The sequence below is a fragment of the Leptosomus discolor genome, chromosome 4, assembly GCF_034619465.1.
Source record: "Leptosomus discolor isolate bLepDis1 chromosome 4, bLepDis1.hap2, whole genome shotgun sequence".
NCBI lineage: Eukaryota > Metazoa > Chordata > Aves > Leptosomiformes > Leptosomidae > Leptosomus > Leptosomus discolor.
In genome coordinates, this window is record NC_141394.1 from 46,028,364 (window position 1) to 46,049,077 (window position 20,714).

General features: G+C 41.9%; 1 protein-coding gene across 1 annotated transcript in view; it reads right to left on the minus strand.

Moving 5' to 3' along the window:
* Positions 1-2,026: 2,026 nt before the first annotated feature.
* The window catches only part of FHIP1A (FHF complex subunit HOOK interacting protein 1A), a 38,184-nt gene continuing 19,496 nt past the window's right edge, over positions 2,027-20,714 (minus strand). The window contains exons 5-11 of the mRNA XM_086464432.1: positions 17,415-17,582; positions 13,676-13,755; positions 12,031-12,218; positions 10,487-11,527; positions 6,743-6,921; positions 6,324-6,462; positions 2,027-2,277 (exon numbers count right to left, since the gene is read on the minus strand). Coding sequence (XP_086320558.1) covers positions 2,027-2,277; positions 6,324-6,462; positions 6,743-6,921; positions 10,487-11,527; positions 12,031-12,218; positions 13,676-13,755; positions 17,415-17,582 — 2,046 coding nt within the window. The remainder of the gene's footprint in view (positions 2,278-6,323; positions 6,463-6,742; positions 6,922-10,486; positions 11,528-12,030; positions 12,219-13,675; positions 13,756-17,414; positions 17,583-20,714) is intronic.

Sequence of the window (20,714 nt, forward strand, 5' to 3'; positions counted from 1 at the left end):
AATTAAGATTTAAGAAAAACCCCACAGCTTTGGCTTTGGCTTCCAAGGAAGCTTGTGAGGTGGAAGAGGGCCATGTGGAGGTCAGCAGGTGATTTACAGGACTGCAATACAATGGTGCCTAAAAAAGTAAACAAGTTCGAAGTGAAAGCAAACCAGAGAGTCAGCTAGGAAGCAACATGACCCCCAGCCATCGTGGAAGTGAAGACTGTACAGCAAACAAGGGAAGACGGACCCAGAGAAGTTCCTGATTTTATTAGAGGTACACTTAGGGATTTTTGGGTTTTGGGTTTTTTCCCCTTCTAATAGCCTACAGCAGTCTGACACAATGAATGCATCTCACACCTTGTAGATTGAAGGTACAGCTTTTCAGAAGTATCTGAAGGATTTAGGAGCTTAAATTCCACAGGAATCTGACCTGTAATTAATTAGACTCTTCTGGAGTGTCTTTGTTTTTCTGTTTTTGAAATGTTCTTCTCCCTTGCAGTCTCTAAGAAAGCGTGCTTCAAAATCCAGATGCGATTAAAGGGAGCATCCCACATTACAGAATTACAATGAGCAGGAGGGCTAATATATGCAAATGTTCTTTCTGATTTCTGTTTCTCCAGATTTCCTGGAGTCACTGTTAGTTTTTTCCTGGACAAAGGTGTTTAAGGCTTTCTTCAACTAAGCCCCTCTTCATGTAGCCAGCTACAGCACACTGGAAGCACAATTATGCTACTAAGATAAGACAAAATGCAGTGGTGATGCACCAATTTATCATGTTTGGGTTCTTCTAATGAAGCCCATTACTCACAGAAGAGAATTTTCTCAAGCAGTTAGTCACCAGCAGACAGCTTTCCCTGTTACTCCTTTCTTTCCTACAGCTGATGAATAGTCTGCTCCTCCCCTCACCATCCCAAAAGTGCAGTATTAGGAAAAGTCAACACCTAAATTAAAAGTAAACAAGGAGTATTTAACTTTCCCTTAACCAAAAAAAAGTAACAATAAAACAGAACAGCTTTCAGGAGCAAGCCAAAGTTTTTCACAAAAAAAAAAAAAAAAAAAGACACAAACAGCCTGCTATCCTTTTAATACTACTGAAAGATACTGAATATCTTTCTTTAGCTTATTCAAATAAGCATAAAAACAAACTACATACTAATTACAGCTTGCATAGACACATTTTGTTTTGTACTTTGTGCAAATCTTACTAAATAAGGCATGCTTGAGGGTTTAGGTAGCAATGCAGTAGTTATCAAAGAATGCTGAGAAACTGCAAGGAAAATTCCAGGCAGTCTGCAATCCACATCCCCTGACACCGTTCATTTGACTTCAAAGCCCGACAGCTGATAGCTGCAGATCCCTCTGCAACATAAGGCAACATGGTATGTGTAGGGTCCAGCACCTGCTTTCAGCTAGTCATGGGTTTTAATGTGCGTAAGATCACTTGAATGCAAAAAACCTGAGCCGCCAGTTGAAAAGAGGCCTTCAGACGTGGATCGGTAGGAGCCCCATTTTCAGGGAAAAGGAAGGGAAGGGTGGAAGAGGACAAAGAGACGAAGAAGCACAACCCTGCACACATAAAGGGGTTTTGTGCAGATTTTGCGTGTGTTTTTATACCCTGAACTGTCCCCATGGGGCAAAGTTTTTCCAAACAAACTGTCTTTTAACAGGTTATCCAGAAGAGTATTTCTGGAACAGAAAAAGCTAAAACATTTGCCTCTTACCCAGTCTACAAGTGTCTACTGCAGAAACTGAACAGCAATCAGTGACACTAAAGAAAAGTGGCTGTGTAAAGAGGAGGTGGTGAAGTAGGAAGCTGCAGTAAAAGCAGTATCAGAAATCTCTGAAATCAGTTACATAGCACAGAGGGAGATTATAAGGCCTAATAGAGAGTAACATGGAACAACATTTTGCTTCCTTCTTCCCCCTCCAAATCAAGTATTTTCAGGAAATAATGAAGTACAACCTTCTTCTGTAAGCAGCTTTGCATTAAAAACCTGTTTAAAACGCCAAAAGCTTTTTTAAAACACATTTAAAAACCCCATTAATAATAATCCTCAAAATCCCCCAGTATTTTGTAACATAAAATGGAATGTTCCTGGGCAAGAGCTGCCAGCTCCTTCAGGAACTCCGGGAAAAGGGCAGCTGCGAGTACAGCATTCCTCACGTGCGCAGGAAGGCCCGGATGAGCCAGGCCTTTCTTTCCTTTCTGTCCCAGGAACGGCTGGAGTACAGCCGGGTAAGCTTCAGAGAGGTTCCTTCCTTTCCCTGCGTGGCTGCTGTGCTGGACATTACCTAAAGCCGGGAAGAGAGGAGAGGAAAGAAGAAGGGAAAAAAAGACTCGGTACGTTAAGCACACACGGCATTTGTACAGTGTCCAAACGCAGTTTACAAGGACTGTGTTCAGAGCTGTAGTCTGTGGTACCCAGACCGTGCAGGGAGACACTCCACTAATCCAACCTTTTAAAGTTCTACATGGCCTGATTCTATTGCATTTTTTATTAGCTATCTTTCCCCGGGTTATGTATTATTCAGTTCCAGCTCTGATGAGGGAAATATGTGGGCAGAAGAGGAGTCAAGAGAAAGAGCAATACGGATTTACCGTATGAAATAGCAGGTAATATCTACCCACCTAGACCCAGCAAGGCTGTCTCCATTTAAATGATACTGTGCTCTAGCCCTCCCCCCGACCAAAATACCGTTTGACTTCACTTCTCTCTCTCATTCTCTGTCTTTCTCTCCATGAATCACTGTGTAAATAGGTCTGAGGCTGAGCTATCACATCACCACGTGAGTTTGAAGCACGCTAGAAACTAAGGGAAAAAACATTTGAAAATGTGATTTTTCTACAGCTGTAGGCCCCACTAACTACGCTTACCTTTAACTCCCTGTAAAGCAACTAAACTTTAAAAAAAGAGCAAATGAAAACCACCGCATGCTCTGCTATATGATCTCTGCTGCCAGAGTTCAGAGGATCAGGGCTCAAGCATCAGAACGCATGGAATTACAGTGACAGCAGCACTTAAATTTCAATCAATTGCTCCTTGTTTCAACCTGAAGCAGAACTGCTCTTTAATTAGATGATAATTAATTTAGTGAAACTAAAGAGGTGACAAAATTTAACACTGATGGAAATAAATACTTCACAAAGAAAAATTAACCTGCAGAACTCACTGCCACAAGAGGCCAGAAGCAGGGCCAGATAAAATCCTAACTTACAAGTGGATTTTCTCATGAGCTGTATTAGTAAATCATTTAAAAACCAAAGTGCTGTCATATTAACTCACATACTGCAGATAAGCCAAATGCTACATTGCTGCATTAAGAAGAGGTTTCCCTTAAAGTGCACACAGTTTACGCTGAAACATCTCAGCCTCCCGTTACACCACCCATTTTCTGAAACCTCTCCAAGGAGCTGACGCAAGGACGCGCAGACAAGCGCCTCGCCAGATGCAGCGGAGCAATCCCCCTGTTCCACAGCTCTGCGCTTTTGTTGCTTTCCTGTAGCTCTCCTAAGGCACTGTGGAATGACTGCACACTTCCACATGCTCAAAAGAAATCTTCATCTTAATCATCTAACAGTTGTACTTCTCTTCAGTTTCAAAAACCTTTCCAACTCCAGACTTATCAATCATTCATATCGTTATTCTATAAATTTCTATCTACTATCAGACAGCATACAGGAATCTCAGTTCTGTGGAAAATTCTGACTGTAGGAAGAAAAACAAATTATGAATTACAATGAAAAGTTTTGAGCTTCCCTTGAAGATTTTTTTCTTAGATTTTTGAATGTAAAAATGTTTCTTAATTAATATTTTAAGTTTTTAAAAGTTTAGCCAATAACCAGAATGCTACTATACGTCACAGCTTTTCTTTTTCTTTTAAACTCTTCCCTTCAAAAAGCATTAAAATTGATACATTTCCCTAAAAATAATTTTGATTTAGATTTCACTGCCTATTGAAGGGGGGGAAAAAAAAAAAAAAAGAAGAAGAAAAGCACAAATCTCTAGGGGCCAAAGAGTTGGGTTTTTTTCTTTGACCAGGATTGTCCACTTTTTTCTAGGGTCAGCATGCAAACGGATTCATACAATTGAGAAACTGAGAAAATGAGTACTCTGGAGATATGGCACCAACGCACGGAAAGGAGGGCAGTGTTTCCTATGGGAGCTACATCATGACAGCTCTACACACCTAACCAGAACCCAACCCACTGTGTAAGGGAACCACTCGCTACCACAAGCAGAAAACAGCAAATCATCCATTTGTGCTCAAACAGCTTCAGAGACTGTCACTGTCAAGAGAAAGGAAATGCTCTGGAATATTTAGGTTTCACATTTGTGTTCCCCACTAAGTCCAGCTTCCGTTTTTCAGATGTGAATTCTGTAGGAGGCCAGTTATGCTCAGATCTGTAGAGAAAACTCTGGGGTTGTTCACTGCTTCTATCTGGGGAAAAAGCCCCCAGAGAGCAGCTAATTGACATGACGCTCAAAGGTGGCATTCAAGCTAAGGCAGAGAAATCTTACAGGAGTTCCTGACTGTTTTTTTTTCATTTACCATTAGTGTAGCAGTTCCTACTTTGCTCTTCTTAATCACTATAATAAACTACTGTGGGCTGATTGACTACTGAGCCAACTTGCCCCAAGAATACAGTTTGATTACTTGCATCACCAGTCTTGTTGGGAACCAAGTCTGCTGTTATCCAGACAATTATTTACTCTCCACCTATTTGTCAAGAGGTGCCTTCTTTGCAGGAGTTGCCACAACACAGAAGAAAATGTACCAAGAGGGTGACTAAGCAGCCTTGTTTCAAATTCCTAAATAATCACTACCATGAGTCAACCTGGCAAATTCTGAAGCCTACAGAAGAAAACTGACGTAAAATAGGAAGTATAAATAAATGCCATCGGGAATGCATTATCTAAAAGTTCTTATTGCCAGCACCTGAAAAAAAAAGAAAGGACTCTAAATGTTGCCTCCTAATCTCATCTCCCATATGCTAGCTACAATACCATCTAATTGTAAGGCTTTCTAATCTATGGCACCAGAATGTAGAGCCTAAAATGCTACGGACATCTGCAATACAGAGCTCCTTTACAGCAGGCACCTTCCACAGACTAATTCTTCAAGAAGCAGCCTTAGGAAGGTGATAATTTTACAAACTAGATGTACTGCAAACTTTAGAAACACATACCATGCTGACTAGAAACTAGTTATTATTCAGAGCCTTGAAAAATGAAAACACAATTAAAATGCACATACGAAGTCTCGCTTTTCACGCCTCTGGAAACCCAAGAAAAGTATCAGCATATTCACAGAGGTATAGACAGAGTGGGTGATTATTAATGACTGAAAATGATGAGTAAGCACACACCGTAAATGCAGCCTCTCTTGAACACTGTTGCTGGGTCAGATCCTAATCGCTGCGGTCACTGCTTACTCCGAGTTTGACACATTTCCATCATGTGGGAAGTTGGCTTTTAAGGGAAACCTGCACCAAACACAGCCTGCTCAGCAGCAAGCTGAGAACAAGCACGTCCTCAGGGCAGGGCCCCAACTCTACCAGTTGCCTGGCTGTGTCTGGAAAGTTCTTAGTTAGAACATAAGATCCTCCATTTTGCTTATTTTCACTAGCTTCCCCCACAGCAGGGTAAATACTGGTAACTGTCACGACAGGTGTAGCGTGCACTGTGCTTGAGAAGCAGCAGATGTTACAGAGGTCCCCTGGAAACCTGGCTCGTTGGAGTGATACCTGTTTAACTCCCCACTGCTCTCAGAAGTGTCCTGGCTTTTACACCCACCCGCCCCTTTTTTTGTTTTGATTTGCTTTTCATTCAAGAAAGCACATTCAGAGTTTTCTGGCCAATACCTAAATCCTTCGGTAGTAGCCCAAACCACGATACGAAGCCTTATTCAATGGTTGCAGAAACCAATTCATTCTGGACTTCTGTCCTCCCTAACATTTATCAAAAATGAACCAATGACTAGCCCAAGGTCAGGCTAAAAATAAAACAAAATCATGCACATATGCCATCTCACTTCATGCCTTGAAAGCAAGTTTGTTTACGGTCAAACTGACAGCAAGCCAAGAGCTGCTTTTGTTACTCCTTTAAACAGATATTTTCTGTAGCAAATAAAAACTTCTAAAGAGCAAAGAATATCCACATAGGTCCATATACTGTGGCCTCCTGAGCATCATCAGTTTGAAGTCAGAAAAGTACCTCTGGTTAATGATATTCACACCACACCACACCTACTTTTAATCATTCTGTAGAAAAGGAGAGAGAGGGAACAGCTAGTGAGCCGTTCCACCCAGCACTCCTCCGAGTGTGGGTAACACTCACCTTTGGTTAGCAATTCTTCTGCAGCATCAGACACGTCCACACGAAAGAGCAAGTACTGTTGGGCCTCCAGGAGAAGACCTGGGAAGTCTTTTTCAATGGAAGCAAAATGTTCAATTTTATTTTTCACAGATGCCAGCACCTGCCAAAACAACAGTAACAATTACTTCTTCCTCCCTTGCTCCCAGCGCAGCCACCTGAATACTCAGGCTTTTCTCTCGCTGCATTAAAATAGAGTTACAACAAAAGTTACGGTCACACAGAATTTCCAGTTCTTTGAACAAATGTAATTAAAATACCAAAATGAGACGAGAGGCTCTCAGACAGGTGGGAAAGCAACAGGTGGAACAGAAAATAGCTAATGTAAGGTTTAATGAGACACCAAAAATACTGTTCCATGACTAACGCCTGTGGTCAAATACCTGATAAAGTGACCGCACACTAGGCTGAAACACCATGTTGGTGTTGAGCAGAAAGGAGCGAAGAAGAGGCTGTGGATAACTTGCCAGTTGAGTAATAATCCCAATAAGCAGCAAATTTACATGCAAGGAATTCTCCAGCATGTTCTCCAGCTTTGACAACACTACGCTGATGAATGGTCCTGCAAGAAAAGAAGAAGGAACCAATGCTTTTGTTTTCACAGAAGAAAAATCCTGAGATCCAGGGAACAGGCATATAAAATGTATTTTGATCATCATAACCAAGCAAATTAGACCTCCCACATGCTAATTAAAGCCAGCAGGGAGAAAAACCAAACTGTATCTGAACAGTCAAAATAGACTTAACGGAAGTGTTAAAAGTCTTGATGGTAAGAAGCACTTTCACTAGCCAGCCAATCAGTTTACATTACTGGCATATTTAACATGCATAACTATTCTTATACTTTATTCTTACACTTTACGTGTGCCAATAAGGATTTAGCCCAGTATGTTCTGGTCTACTGTTCTACTGCCCTTGAGGTTAATCGGAATGGTACCACTAGTTTCAATGCAAACAGAATCTGCCCTTGTCACTCTCGTTGTGCTTTATTTCTACATAAGGACTGGGCAGAGTAAATTATAGCTGGCTTTCTTGTCATATCAAAAAACAGTGGTGTTCTAAAGAAGTATGAAAAAGCTACTCTAAACAGAAGTCAAGATCTGTGATAGCTCACATCACAAGAAAAGGCATTTCCAGCACTGCAAACAGTCAACATGAAGCAGGGAAGACATTAAAAAAGATTTATAAACAAAATTATTGGTAGACGTAGGCTTTATCATATAAATGTCACCAATAAAGAATAGCTTTAGTTTGTGTATTCATGCTGCAATATAACCGCTGAAATACAGAAGCATTTACCATGAAAGTACATAAACCCTTAGTGCTCAAGCTTAAGAAACTTCTGCGAGGTTGACCAGGACGTTAACTAAATACCACATCTTGTTAGACATCAGAGCTGGTGAGATGCTTGAGGCAGTCTGTACAAGTGACCTATTCATAAGTAAAGTCTTAGAAACATCCCTTATCTGTCACCCAGTCCCACCACACTATTCTGGCTGCATAAGCGCTAGGGAAACCACGCAGAAGGAGCCCTGGGTGATGCAGTTACAGCACTGCGAACTCTGAATATCCCAGCCTAGTCCCCAGCACAAGATGCACGCCATGGGCATTTCTAGGGTCAAGCGGGTGGCCATAATCCGACCCCGTTCCAGCTCCCCGCAGCTAACGAACGGCTGCTGTTTGTGTTACCCGGGCATAGTTTAGCCCAGTTTAAAATTGCCCGCTGTAAACTATGGCAGAGACCAAAGCAATTCCAGGCCAGCGCAAATCTGAAGTGCCTGTTGCCACTTCACCTAACAGAGCTTCACCACAGGCTGAAGTCGATCATGTTTGATAGCAACCGTGAGTACAGAGCAAGGACACCCTCAAGACTCTTCTATCACGGCTAACGCCGGCACAGGTCCACTCACAAGAGGGAAGGCAGGAGGGCCAGTGTGGACAAAGCTTTATGTAGGTGCCACCTTTCAGCCACCATGTCAGGCATCAGAATGAAGGTGGGTGTCGCATCCTGCAGGAATCCCCCTGCCTGGGTACTCAGTGGAGCAGCCCCAAAACCTTTTGTTAAGATATGGTTTCTCCTGTCCCAACATAACCTACTGCTTCCCCTCTCACGTTCATGGAGCCATTTTGACAGAGCTCCTGAGCACCAGGGTGCAGTGGGAGCTCTACTGTATCAAGAGGGATGGAGTTGAGATACACCACTGTTTTTCTCCTCGCAGTCAGACTTGAAAGCTGAGCAGGTAAAGCTCAAGCTAGATACTTGTAACAAGTGTTGTGTGCCGCTGCAAGAAAGGTTAGCAAGATACATTAAAAAATTTCCCAGTGGCAGAGTGACTTTTTCCCCAAGAAATTATTGGAATGAGAATCAGAGGAACTAAGCAGAGTTTGCAAGCCTTGTAAGAAACAGGGTAAACAGATGAGAAGTAAAAAATTCTTCCTTTCCTGACTGTGCATCTCTATGTGGCCATGAAGTCAAGCACTGATGGGGGGGGGGGGGGGGGGGGGGGCAGGGAATATTAATTCCTGTTCCTGAACACCACATTCTTTCCTGCTCAGGGGACAATAAGGATTATAGTGTTCAATGCTTTTAAATTGGACATAGATGCCAATAGCACATTTTCTTCATAGATCCACAGGCCTGAAAAGAGCATCTTTGCACTGCTGACACTTGCTGGGTGTGGGAACCTCTCTGGTTATTTGAGTCTGCAGGAAGAAGCTCCATCCCGTGACAGCATCCCAAAACAGTGAAAGCAAGAAAAAAGCCTTATCACACACATCTACAAACATAATCTAGCATTCTAAATTAAATATACTATTAGATTTGAATGACACTGCAATCTCAACATGTCTGAGTTATTGTTATGAGCACCTCCTTACCTGCAATCCCTAAGATCTCTATTAAAGCCTAAGAGCAAAATACGTTGTGGTTGGGGAGCAAACAGCAAGGCTTTTAGTGTTTTGGTCGTTTTTTTTTTTTTCTTTGTTTTGCTCGGTTGTGGGGTTTTTTGTGGGGTTTTGGGGAAGGCAGGTTGGTTTCGGTAGGGGTTTTTTTGAAAGGAACAAATGGAGGGAGGGACTAGATGAAGACTGAGAGACAGAGACAACGTATTTTGAGCTACATTTGACAGCAGATAATGGGAAACAGAAAGGTTTGAATGTGAAATTGCCACCACAGCAAAAATAGCAAATTGACTGAAAAACAGGCTGAATTTTTCAATTAAGAAACTGCGCGAGGCATGCTGGCCACAGCTGACCAGAAAGGCCTGCATTTCAATGGACACAAATATTTTCCCCCTCCTTTCAAATAACCAAGAAGCCATCTCACAGAGCTTTTGTTTTTGATGAGGAAACCTAGATACATTATTATTTTTTATTATTTGCATTATTGTGGTATCTAGGCGACCTAATTAAAGATCAGGAGCCCACCATGCAAGGAGCTGTACAAACACAGATCAAAATCTCACTCTAACCTCCGGTAGCACTGTCATTCCTGCATGGCTTGGACAGTCTGCGGAGACCAAGCCTAAACTGCTGCCTGGCACAAGACAGAAAAACATATCGAGAGAGGGCAGACCTGACGTTAGAGGTACAGGACGCCAGGGCAGAGCATGGAGACGGGCACGTACAGACACGGCACCAGTGCTGCCACCTCGTGCTACAGTGTGAAACAGCAGAGAGGAAAAAAATGGCAACGTGATACCACATCCATAGCCTCAGTGATGAAAACCAACAGAAAACCAAGTTATTTACCTGGGCTCTGTATATAAGAACAGTTACTCCAATCCTCTTTCAACTGCAAAAGCTTCTCTAGAATGACAGAGCTCTCGCATACAAACCACATAACACCTGCTCAAGATTCTAAACAATTACAAAAAAAGGCAGCCAAGAAAACACCTGAGCAATCACGATTTGCTGTCACTACACCGAGTGCTCTGCTCTACTCTCATGTTGGATCTCTCACTCTCCTTGGACCAGTCTCAGCTATTTGGAGTACACCCCTCTTTAGTGCCAGGACTGCTCCTTGCTCTATGCTTGTGCTGCGTGCCACACAGAGTGATCTCACTTGGGCACCTTCAATCACCATGCCTTCCTGCATTTGTTACGTATGTAATCAACAGGACATTCACCTGTAAATGGAGCGCTCTGGCTCCTCACAGCACGCTTGGGAGAGACATCCTCCTTTGGTCCAAAGGGAGATGACATGCTCTCTGCAGAAGGGGTGTCTGCTGAGAAATTCTCAAAGTCCTCCTCCTCTTCCGCAGGAGAGACAGGGTCAGGAGTATCCAACTTCTGCTCCTCCCAGCTTTCACTGTTTGGATCCAGTTCCTTAATAATTTTGTCATACTGTGCAATTAAATCCTCACCATCTGTGCTCAGCAGTCTTACACTTAAGTTATGATCTGCCTCCTGAGGAGAAAGCTTCAACTCTAAGTCTGGCTGCAGATCATTCTCAACCATTTTCTGGTTTATTTGTTCTTTCATTACACCTTGAGTCAAGCTTGAATTTCTCTTACTGTGCTCATCCAGGTCCATTTCCAGCTCGCTCTTTGCAAGAGGCCCATTGACTACAGTCTGGCTTTGGACCTTGTGTTCTCTGGCTGCATTTAATGTTTTCTCCTTGGAGGTGTCATCATCCTGAGTATCCTTCTGGGCACATAACCTGTAAACCATAACATCATCCTGAAAGTCTGATTCCTCTATGTAAGATCCTTTGATGAGCATGATGGCATTTTTTTTCAGTTCTTGAATGTGTTTTGGTGGCTCTGCAGGTGGCTGCATCTCTGTGCTTCCCAGATCATCATACGGTTGTGGTGAGCTCACATCAGAACCAGGAGAAATCCCTGTGTCATAGCTATCATCCCATTCTAGCTCCAGCTGCATCTTCTCACTGAACAGAGTTACTTGAGAGGAGCTACACGTGCTAGGTGTCCTCTGCTGGAGCTGAAACATGGGGTGTTCCACATCTGTACTGTTCTCCTCAGCAAGCATTTGGATAAAGGTGTCTGGATCAGGGTTTACTCCATCATACAAGGCAGACCAAACTTTACAATCTTTCAGGCACTGGAGGATGGCTTCTTGAGCTTCCCCCAGGTACTGCAAGTAGCTGATGTCCACAGCTCTTCCACATTCCACAATGCAAGCAGATTCAGAAGAGCGTCTACCAGAATCTGAAAGTAAAGCAGATTACTCATACCATGAGTAATATACCAAAAGTTCTCTAGAAAGGCACCCACTAAGACATGGCAGGTAGAGTCTTTAGCCCCAACCATCCAATAAAGCAGGAAGATCAAAGCATAAAGATTAAGAGCTTTGCTCATAAACATACAAGACTTGTTCCTATTCCCAAAACAGAGCTGGAACTGAAGATTTCTGAGAGACCAGCCCGCATTCAAACCTTACAACAGCAGCGACCACTCAGAAGCAGCAACAGTTGCAGTGATGTATCTGTACATTATTTTCATGAATGCATATTCAAGTTGGATAGCTGTTAACATAGTTCAATAGACCTGGACACATGGAAGGAATTAAATAAGCTTTCCAGTTCAGGCTTGCCCAGTTTATTGTTGCCCACCACACTTCCTTCCCCTCCCATCCTTCCCCACCTCCTCCCATAAGCTGCTACCAAATCAAATTCAGTTCATAATCCGGTCTTCCCCTGAGCACCAATCACCTTTAGTTTGTGCTGCTTTTGTCCATAGAATATAATCTTTTCCTTGGCTTTCAAGAGTCAAGGTGATGCCAGTGGAGCAGCAGACTGGTGTCAGGGCCAGCAGTTTTGCAGCAGATACAGAGTAACAGTCTCTCTCTTTCACAGCACACCGCTGGCTCAGCATCATGTGGTTACATGGGATCAGATACCTGAAACAGCAGTGTCTAGCATTACTGCATCGTTCTTTCATGTTGGAGAATGCATCAATCTTACAAAATTCCCTTCCCACCTTCCTGCCCTCTCCAAACGAAAAGAAATAGTAATAATAATCTTGACAGCGATCCACGTTCTAAACCTCTCAAAAGCATGAAACCCTGACCCTTTATATTGCGAAGCTACGGTTTGATGAGGAACTGTTAAGTAGAGGTAGGAGATCAGCTGCATAAGAACAGGGAAGCGAACAATCCTTTCCAGGTCAGAGCACACTTGCTGTAAGAGGGGATGGAGGAAGTGTGGGATGGGCAGACATCAAAGGCCAGCTGGTTCGTTTCATCCCACTATGAATGAGTTCTGTCTCGGAACGCTTAATTTATTTGTTTTCCTGGGAAGTCCAGAGAGAATCAGTTTACGTTTGCCAGGCAAGCAGCCAGCAACAAGGAGGGAAGGGTCATCAAGGTGTTTTACTGCAGTAGATCAAGACCGAGCTCTCAGGCAGAGGAGGGAATAAGCTATGGGGAGTACGAGGAACAGAGGAAGCCCAGTCTCGTGTTGAACTTGTTTAGAGCACTTCTGTTCAACTTTTAACACCACTTTATGAAGAGCCTCAGTGTTAACTGGACTGATGTTTTGCCATTTAAAATGCAAACAAATTCTAAAGGATTCCCTAAATAAAGAAAAAGAAGATTAAATACAGGACTCTAGTGCTGTCAGAGTGCCAACACACTTGAGTTCCCAGAGGTCCTAACAGTGTTCCCAGGCACAACAGCCAGAGCTATAGGGAATGTCACCTTAATGCCTGTGGGTGGAGGGACAGACAGTATCTGAAACATTTGTGTGATCTACAGTGCTAATTTAGTTACACTAATATTTCCAAATAAATAATCAATTCTCATCTAATACACACATCAAAATTATAAGTGAGTATTCTGAAGCAATGCACAGAACCATCAGTTAAAATAAAAAATAATCAATGCATTTAGTATGTGACACAGCAATCTACCTATGACAGTTCAGGAACTTGAAGTATTCTTGGTGAGAGAAGAATCAAAGAGGTGGAAAACAAGAAAGAAGGTGGAAGCTGCAAACAAGTATATAGTTCTGTATCACAGCATATAATACACTAGAGAAAACATGAAGAAGAGAAGAATTATACATTTAGAAGCAGGGAATAAGCAGCTTGAAGGTGATAAATATATTCTTAGTGTCTCTTCTCTCACTTTTATAGAAATAAATCACGAGAAAAATCTCTTGCTCCTGAAGATCACAGGATGTAAATCACACTTCTTCAGGTCTGGTAGACTTTTGTCAGGATCATAAATATTCTTATCTCTGTAGTTGCTTGGATTTCTGCTCTCTTGGAGAACTCTCTTCCAGCTCTGTATCCACAGGCAGAGACTGTATGTCCCAGAATTAGGATGAAAAGTGGAAAAAGGAGTTTGGACTTTACCTTAGAACTAACTGTAACATCACATCTTCACAGTGCAAGCCAATAAGCGTTCTGAACAATGCCAGGGAGACCACGCAGAGCTGGAAAATGATAAATGTTGTCAGTTTTTGATCTGGAAATTGTACCTTTCCAACCTTCCCAGCATACTACGTTACAACATGGCTCTGCCAGACCATCAGGCTTTGTAAGACACTGATAGTATGAAACTTCATTTTGTCAGCACCCCATGGGATTTTTTTTTTAGTTGTCTAGAGCTATACACATAACATGTTAGATGTTAACAAAATACAATTCAGAATTTTCCCTCAAATAAGCTATTAAAAAAGTAGTAATTTACCAGTCTTCAATATTTCTGAAATTCATTAATTTTACGCAGCATGAACTGAACCCTTTAACTTCCAAGACAGCATGTTAGTTTTTACCTCTGACAGAATTTGAACCAACTAAGGGTCTCTTCTGAAAGAAAAGTTATAAACCAGCTGAAGTTTCTGTTGCATTAAGGAATGATTAGCGTTCTGCACGTTAAGAAGCTGAATGCTTCCATAAATATAGCTTAAGGTACTGACACAGACTAGGACTAAACAAGTCATTTCTGTCAGAATCTGCTCCATATAGAGTGTTCACCACCTCTCCATTACAGGTCGCTTGAACAGCTGGGAACTATGGCAAGGCATGAAGATCCTTTCTGTGAGACCAGGAAAAAGGAAAGAATAATAGGATTCCTCATTGGAATGGCATGCTTGCCTTTTTGGCAAAGGTCCGATCAAATATGCCCGTAACAGGTATTTCAGTAGTCACATTCAGCAGAGACAAAACCCACACCTATTCTGCGGCAGGCACCCCACTTTCACACCGGCTTTAGGACAGACTAGAAACATGAACTTCTACAGGCTTTTTTGGTCACTAATTAGACACACAACACTTTCAAAGCTATCACACAGTACATTTCTACCTGCCAGACGCTTGCTAGACTGCAGTTGTGCCCAAAATGGTGGAAGTACGAGCTGTAAGCTTTCACAGGCCACAGCACCACTATCTCCCTGCCTCTGAATGCATATTTCCTTGGGCCCATTCTCCTGTGCTGCTGTCTCATGGAAACAGTATCTCACAGCTGGCTTCGACTCCAGGACTGGGCTGACTCTTGCGAGCATAAGTTGATCCTTTCCTAAAGTTTCAAGTCGGTCTTTAAATCTTGCCTCTCCCTATATTAATTATGTAAACTCAAATAATTAATGTGTGAAATTAATTGCACTTTCCAGTAGCTAACAAAAGAAATAGACTAGGACAAAATAAGGAAAAGTCTACAGATATTTCTCTACCTATTTTTTCAGTCACTGAACATCTTTTGTAATTCATTCAGGATGAAATCCAGCATCCTGCCTGGGCATGGCTTCTCTTCCACATTGTGGAATTTCCTCCTCTTCTCTGCAGTCACTCCCCTCACTCCCACTGTTAAAATCCTCGAATGTTCCAGCTCTGCAACAGCATATTGTTCCTCTCTCCAGCCTGTGAGCTGTGCTTTCTCAAGAACGTCAGCTTAAAGACTCTTTATTTTGCCGTCTCCAGTTCCCTCTTTCAGATGAATGACTCAGCAACCCTGCAATATGATCGGCCGTCCATGGTGACCAAAAGCAGACGAATGCAGATTTCTTGAAAAATATATATACCCACATATAGTTTCCCCCCTTAGTTGGTAGGTATCTCTGTGAAACAGTTCAATAGCAAAGTTTAAGTGAACCTTGCTTCATAGCCTCTGAAAAGTAAAAGATTCTTTGGCTGCCTTCCCTAGTTTGGTCACTGAACTAACCCCTACAGAAGAACAAAACAAAGGGAAAAAGCAGAGAGAAGAGAAACAGGGAATGATCATGAACTGGCCTGCTGTGAGGCAAAGCAGAGCTCAACCTTCTTGCCCTAGCACCACTGTCCACTGCTTGCACTAGGAGCCAACAGTTAGTCCAAGATCTCATGTCTACAGAAATAGATGGAGAAAGTAAAAGGGCAAGAGAGGAAGAAATAAGCAGGACTGGAGTTCTTAATAGGAACGCAGGGGCAGAGTTGAAAAGCTTCACAACAAGCTTTTGGAAGAAGTTAGATGCCTGCACAGAAGGTGTGTTTTAGCCAGAGGACATGGGGGAAACCTGGGAAATCTCATTTCCTCTGTGAAATTTACTGAGACATTTTTCTTCATACTATGAAAGTTCAAATAAACTGCTACTGCCTTAAACTTTCCTGTATTTAAGAAATTTCAGTTTATAGGGAAACATTACTCTGTTGCCTTTGCAACTATATTGCAAATCAGGTATCATCTGAATAAATAAAACTGGTCTATTTCTGTATTTTGTAAAAAGAAAAGATTTAAAATACTCCAGGAAACAAACAGGATAATATTTTTACAAGTCCTTTTGGCCACCTGTCTGTATGTAAGTTTAACCCTGTGAATTATTAGTAAGTATTTTCATCAATAGTAATCAATAATGTATGCAGCTTTTGTGCTCTAGAAACACACAGAAGGCTGCAGTTTTGGCTTTTGCACTTGGCCAAGCTTTACTGCAGAAAAATGATTTAGCATCACAGAGCCATTTTGGCTGAGATCCCGAGTGGCTCAGGGCTGCAGAATTCTTTACAATTCCCATCTCGTTTGCCTACGGAACAGTAATTAATGATTAGCAGAGACAACAGCATTTGCACTTTTGTCGACGGAGGCTGTTTCGGTTTTCAGAGTTAATCCACCTTAGAGATGCAGCAACAGCAGCATATATTTGTATTTGCATGCACTCACATTTCAAAACAAATTTCAGATGAAGCTACTGTCCCCTAATACACAAATTTAATGCACATGCTGGTGTTCTAGCTTCTCTTGTACCTGCACTAAAACATTATCCTTTATTTCATCCATGAAGCTGCGAATCACACAAGATTCAGCCAAGACTGCCAGCCGATCAAGGCTCAGAAGGGTTATCCAGTGCAACAAGGAGTCATTTTCTCTGCCAGAAGAGCCAACTGTTAGCAAAGGTAACTCTTCTATCTCTGTCAGCTCTCCAGCCACTGTGGTGCATTGTGCCTAGCCTGAAAAGGGGCTCAGTGCAAATTTGAGATAAACCTTACAACACAGGGGAGTGAAGGCAAAGAAAAGGAAGCAGCAATCTGATCACTTGAGCAAGAAAGCGCCTTCTTTTAACCAAAGAAGAAAGCAGGCAACATGACCATTAAGTAAACATGCTATAATAATAGTTTTGATTCCTGAGAAATATATTAGCAATACTGCAATTCACGACTTGGATCAATTTGGAGATAGCCCTATAGGGCTCCCATCGTCTCCCAGAAGAACTATTTGAAAATGCTTGTTGCTTGGCAAAACTTCAAAAATGCTCCTCACCACATTTATAAGTCCCAGAGTGAGTTATCTACGGCAGCACTAATTCAGCAGTATCCAGAATAAAAACACTTCTAAATTTACCTTTAATCTTCTAACAGAATCCAAACTTCCATCTCCCTCTATCTTATTTCCTCTATGTGTGAAACCACCTCACACATTTATCAACTTAGTATAGTGGCAGCTAAATGTCATCACACACACATAAAAAAAAATTGAGGGGGTGGGGAAACCACACATTTCGGGGGGGGGGGGGGGGGGGAATTCCTAATTAAACAGATATTCACTGAATATATGAATTCTGCCATTTAAATATTTAACCTACATCCATGCTGAGTGCCTGAACTTCCTTCCTGCTTGCCTTACCCGGAATGGCGTGTTGATGCGGCTCGTAAGTGTATCTAGGATATGCACATTCTCATGTCGGTGCAGCAAAATAAAACGGAGGAAAATCTTGAGGAGGGCTGGCTCTGAAACACTGCGCAAAAAGAGATCCAGGTATGCAGTAGTAGTCATCACTTCTTCCACAGTGACCTACAGGCAAAAATAGTGTAAATGCAAACATACTGCACGCACAAAATACCCACCCATCCTCTGCAACCATATACCCGGCAAACACTCCAAGCTCTCCATACAGAACTGCCACAAAAATACTGAGGCCTTTGCTTTTAAATTTGCAAAGAGCATGCTTCTGAATGACACACAAGCATTTTTAACCCATTTCTTATCTGCCTTGCTTCCCAAGGGAAAAAAAAAACCTCCCCCAAACTGACACCCCAAATCTCACACATACTGAAACACGAAGAGCCAAATCACGCTAGAAGCTCCCCACCACCTTTCTGCCTATCTCAGCTCTTTTGCATCACACTTCTGTCATCCTTCAGAAGCACTGTCAAATGTTGCAAATACCTGCATCTACCACTTTATTAAAAATAAATGTCAGAGCACAATTGAAGCAGAATACAGAGGCAAGGTTCTACAGCTTTAAAGAAAAATCCCCATGGCTATCCAGAACTGTGCCACAATTTTCCTTATTTTTATTTTCCCACAGCACAATTCCTCACCTCACTCAATTTTTACAAGGAGCATGTACATACATACATACACACACAAACCAAAACCCGCAAAATCTTTGCTGCTGACTATTTGCATATCAAAATACAATTCAAATATCCATGTGACATTTACATGCCATAACCCACACTGCTCTGCTTATTGCAATCCTTTGGAGCTTATCTATTCACAGTATAAACTGGCAAAGCACAGAAAATTCCAAAGGCCACCTCTGCACCATGGTACTGCTGTTGCAAAGTCAGCTTTTTAAAAATAGTTACCCAGGAACCTAATAAGCTTAAGTGCACAAAGATAAACCCTTAAATACAAGAATCTGCCTATATGAAAGGAAGTATTAAACATCTTTTGTTTACCAAACTTAGCTGGATAAATGAAAAGACTGATTTTATTAAAAAAAAAGAATCAAAGCTGCCACTTAAGAGCTAAGAGGATTTAGAAAATACTCAGAAGGGCAACATTTACGTAATGTGCTGTAAATACTAAAGCCCCTGTTCCATGATGCTGCATGTTAGCCATGTACACAGTAGTGTCACGCCGCAAACGTTCTCTTTAAACCGTTTAAGATCACAAGCTGCTTCTGGCTGGTTACACAGACCATAGGAATGCTGTATGCAGCCTGCAGACCTTATGGAGAGGGGGCACCAATGAGAAGAGCAGAGAGAAGCTCTAAAGCTAAGGTCATTGATTCACACTCTTTCTGAAGCTTTATTCTAATACTCAGCTACACCATCCTTAACACAGTGGGCTACTAGCTCATTTTGGCATTAGAAACAAAGCACCAATGAAGTAGCAACAGTCGAATTTTTCACCAGGGTGGGAAAATGAGTTCTCCTTCTTGGTTTATTGCAGTAAGGTTGGTCAAAATCAAAATATAACAGTGAAAGGAAAGGAATGAGGCACACTTTCACAGGATCTGTGAACTCTGTAAGGCCAACTAACCAACAGCTAGGCATATTTTCTAGATCTTTAGTTGTACTTCCAGTGCTACCAAAACCAGAAATAAGAGTATAGGTCTTTCACAAACTAATATCTATTAGATATTATCCAACTCAGAATAGAGTTTATGAATTTATTCTTCATCCTTCCCCCACAAGCGTCAAGTGAAGAAAAAAAAGAAATTAAGTTACCAGGTCAAGCACCTCAAAGTTACAAATGGCCAGAATTAGCACTGCGGCTACAGCCCTAACTCAGATTCTCTACGACTGTAAATATGATAAAACAAATGAGCTTATGCACATACTTTTCCACATGACCATGACCACATTTCAACCACCAAAAATCCTGCTCAGGACATAAGCCAGGGTGTGAAACAAAGGAAATTGTTTCTCGTCGGAGCTGAGATGATTCTTTGCTTTGCAACAGCCAAAAGGTGTGGGGACTTGTGGGGTAAAGAAGAATGGCTTTCTGATGAAAGATGTTGACTGTTGCCCTGAGAACTGGCTTTTTGTTTCGGTTTGGTTTGTTTGTTTGGAGTTTTTTAATAGCAGCAAGCTGTAAAATGCAAAGCCCAAGAAATCCATCATGTGACATCATTATGATAGCATACAGTTCACCAGAGTTTAAACCCTCTAACAAGCAAAGGCCAGAAAGAAGTAATACATTGTTATGTCTCTGTGTCATTTCTCTTTCACCCTTTATGGGGAAAAGGAAGCATACTCTTGGACAGCAGAGGAATGGGCCTACGCATATGTGTAAAACACCAAAGCTGTAAATGAAAACAAGAAAAGCCAACAGATTCACAAGGGCAGCGACCCTTTTCTGAAACATTTTGGACAACTCGTCCTGGCTTTGTAACAGCGAGAGAAGCCCACACGCTTTTCAGAGGGCGTATCATGAATAAAACAAAGAGCAGAAGAAAGTCAGCTAGAGACTACTTTGGAAAAGAAATGTTCAATTCTGAGAGCATGTTCAGTGCTCCTAACAGCTTGGGGACTAAACAAAAAAAGAAATCCCGTTTACCGTAGCAAACACTTCACTGATACCACTGAACAGAGCTAGAAGAACCAACCAATGATTAATGAAGGCCAAATAGTTCACAAAGGAGTTACTTAGAGCCTTGTTGAGCCTTAATTGTTTGAATTGAGGTTTTCTGTGCAGGGTGCCACGTGACATTCAGTTTTTCGTCCTTGGGAAACAAGTTGCTGAATCTGCTTAACTGTTTTCTGAGAAAGTGGGAAGACAACGAAGTTTTGTCAAGATTTAAGTGGATTTGTAAGAATCTCTTTTCATTTCTCAATGAAACGCACAACACTCCTTCAAACTTTCGCAATAAATGAAGCTAGGATCTGTTTCGCAGCTCACTGTGCAACACTCAAGGCAAGCAAGTTAACACTGTACAAGTGATTTTAATGCTATTGCGTCTAGAGGATCCAGTGCGCTCTCAGCCCACCTTTGTGTGCAACTTGTCCATACAAACCAGCGCAGAGACCATCCTTCTGCTTCCTCACAAGAGCAAATCAAACAAAAATACTGTTTTTCAGCATTTGAAATGAAAGCCACATATGCAGCTTAGGAAAAAGATCAATTCATCTGGCAAGCAGACATCTGTGCTTTTATAATTGTATCTTATTTTGTCACCTTGCATTCTGGGTT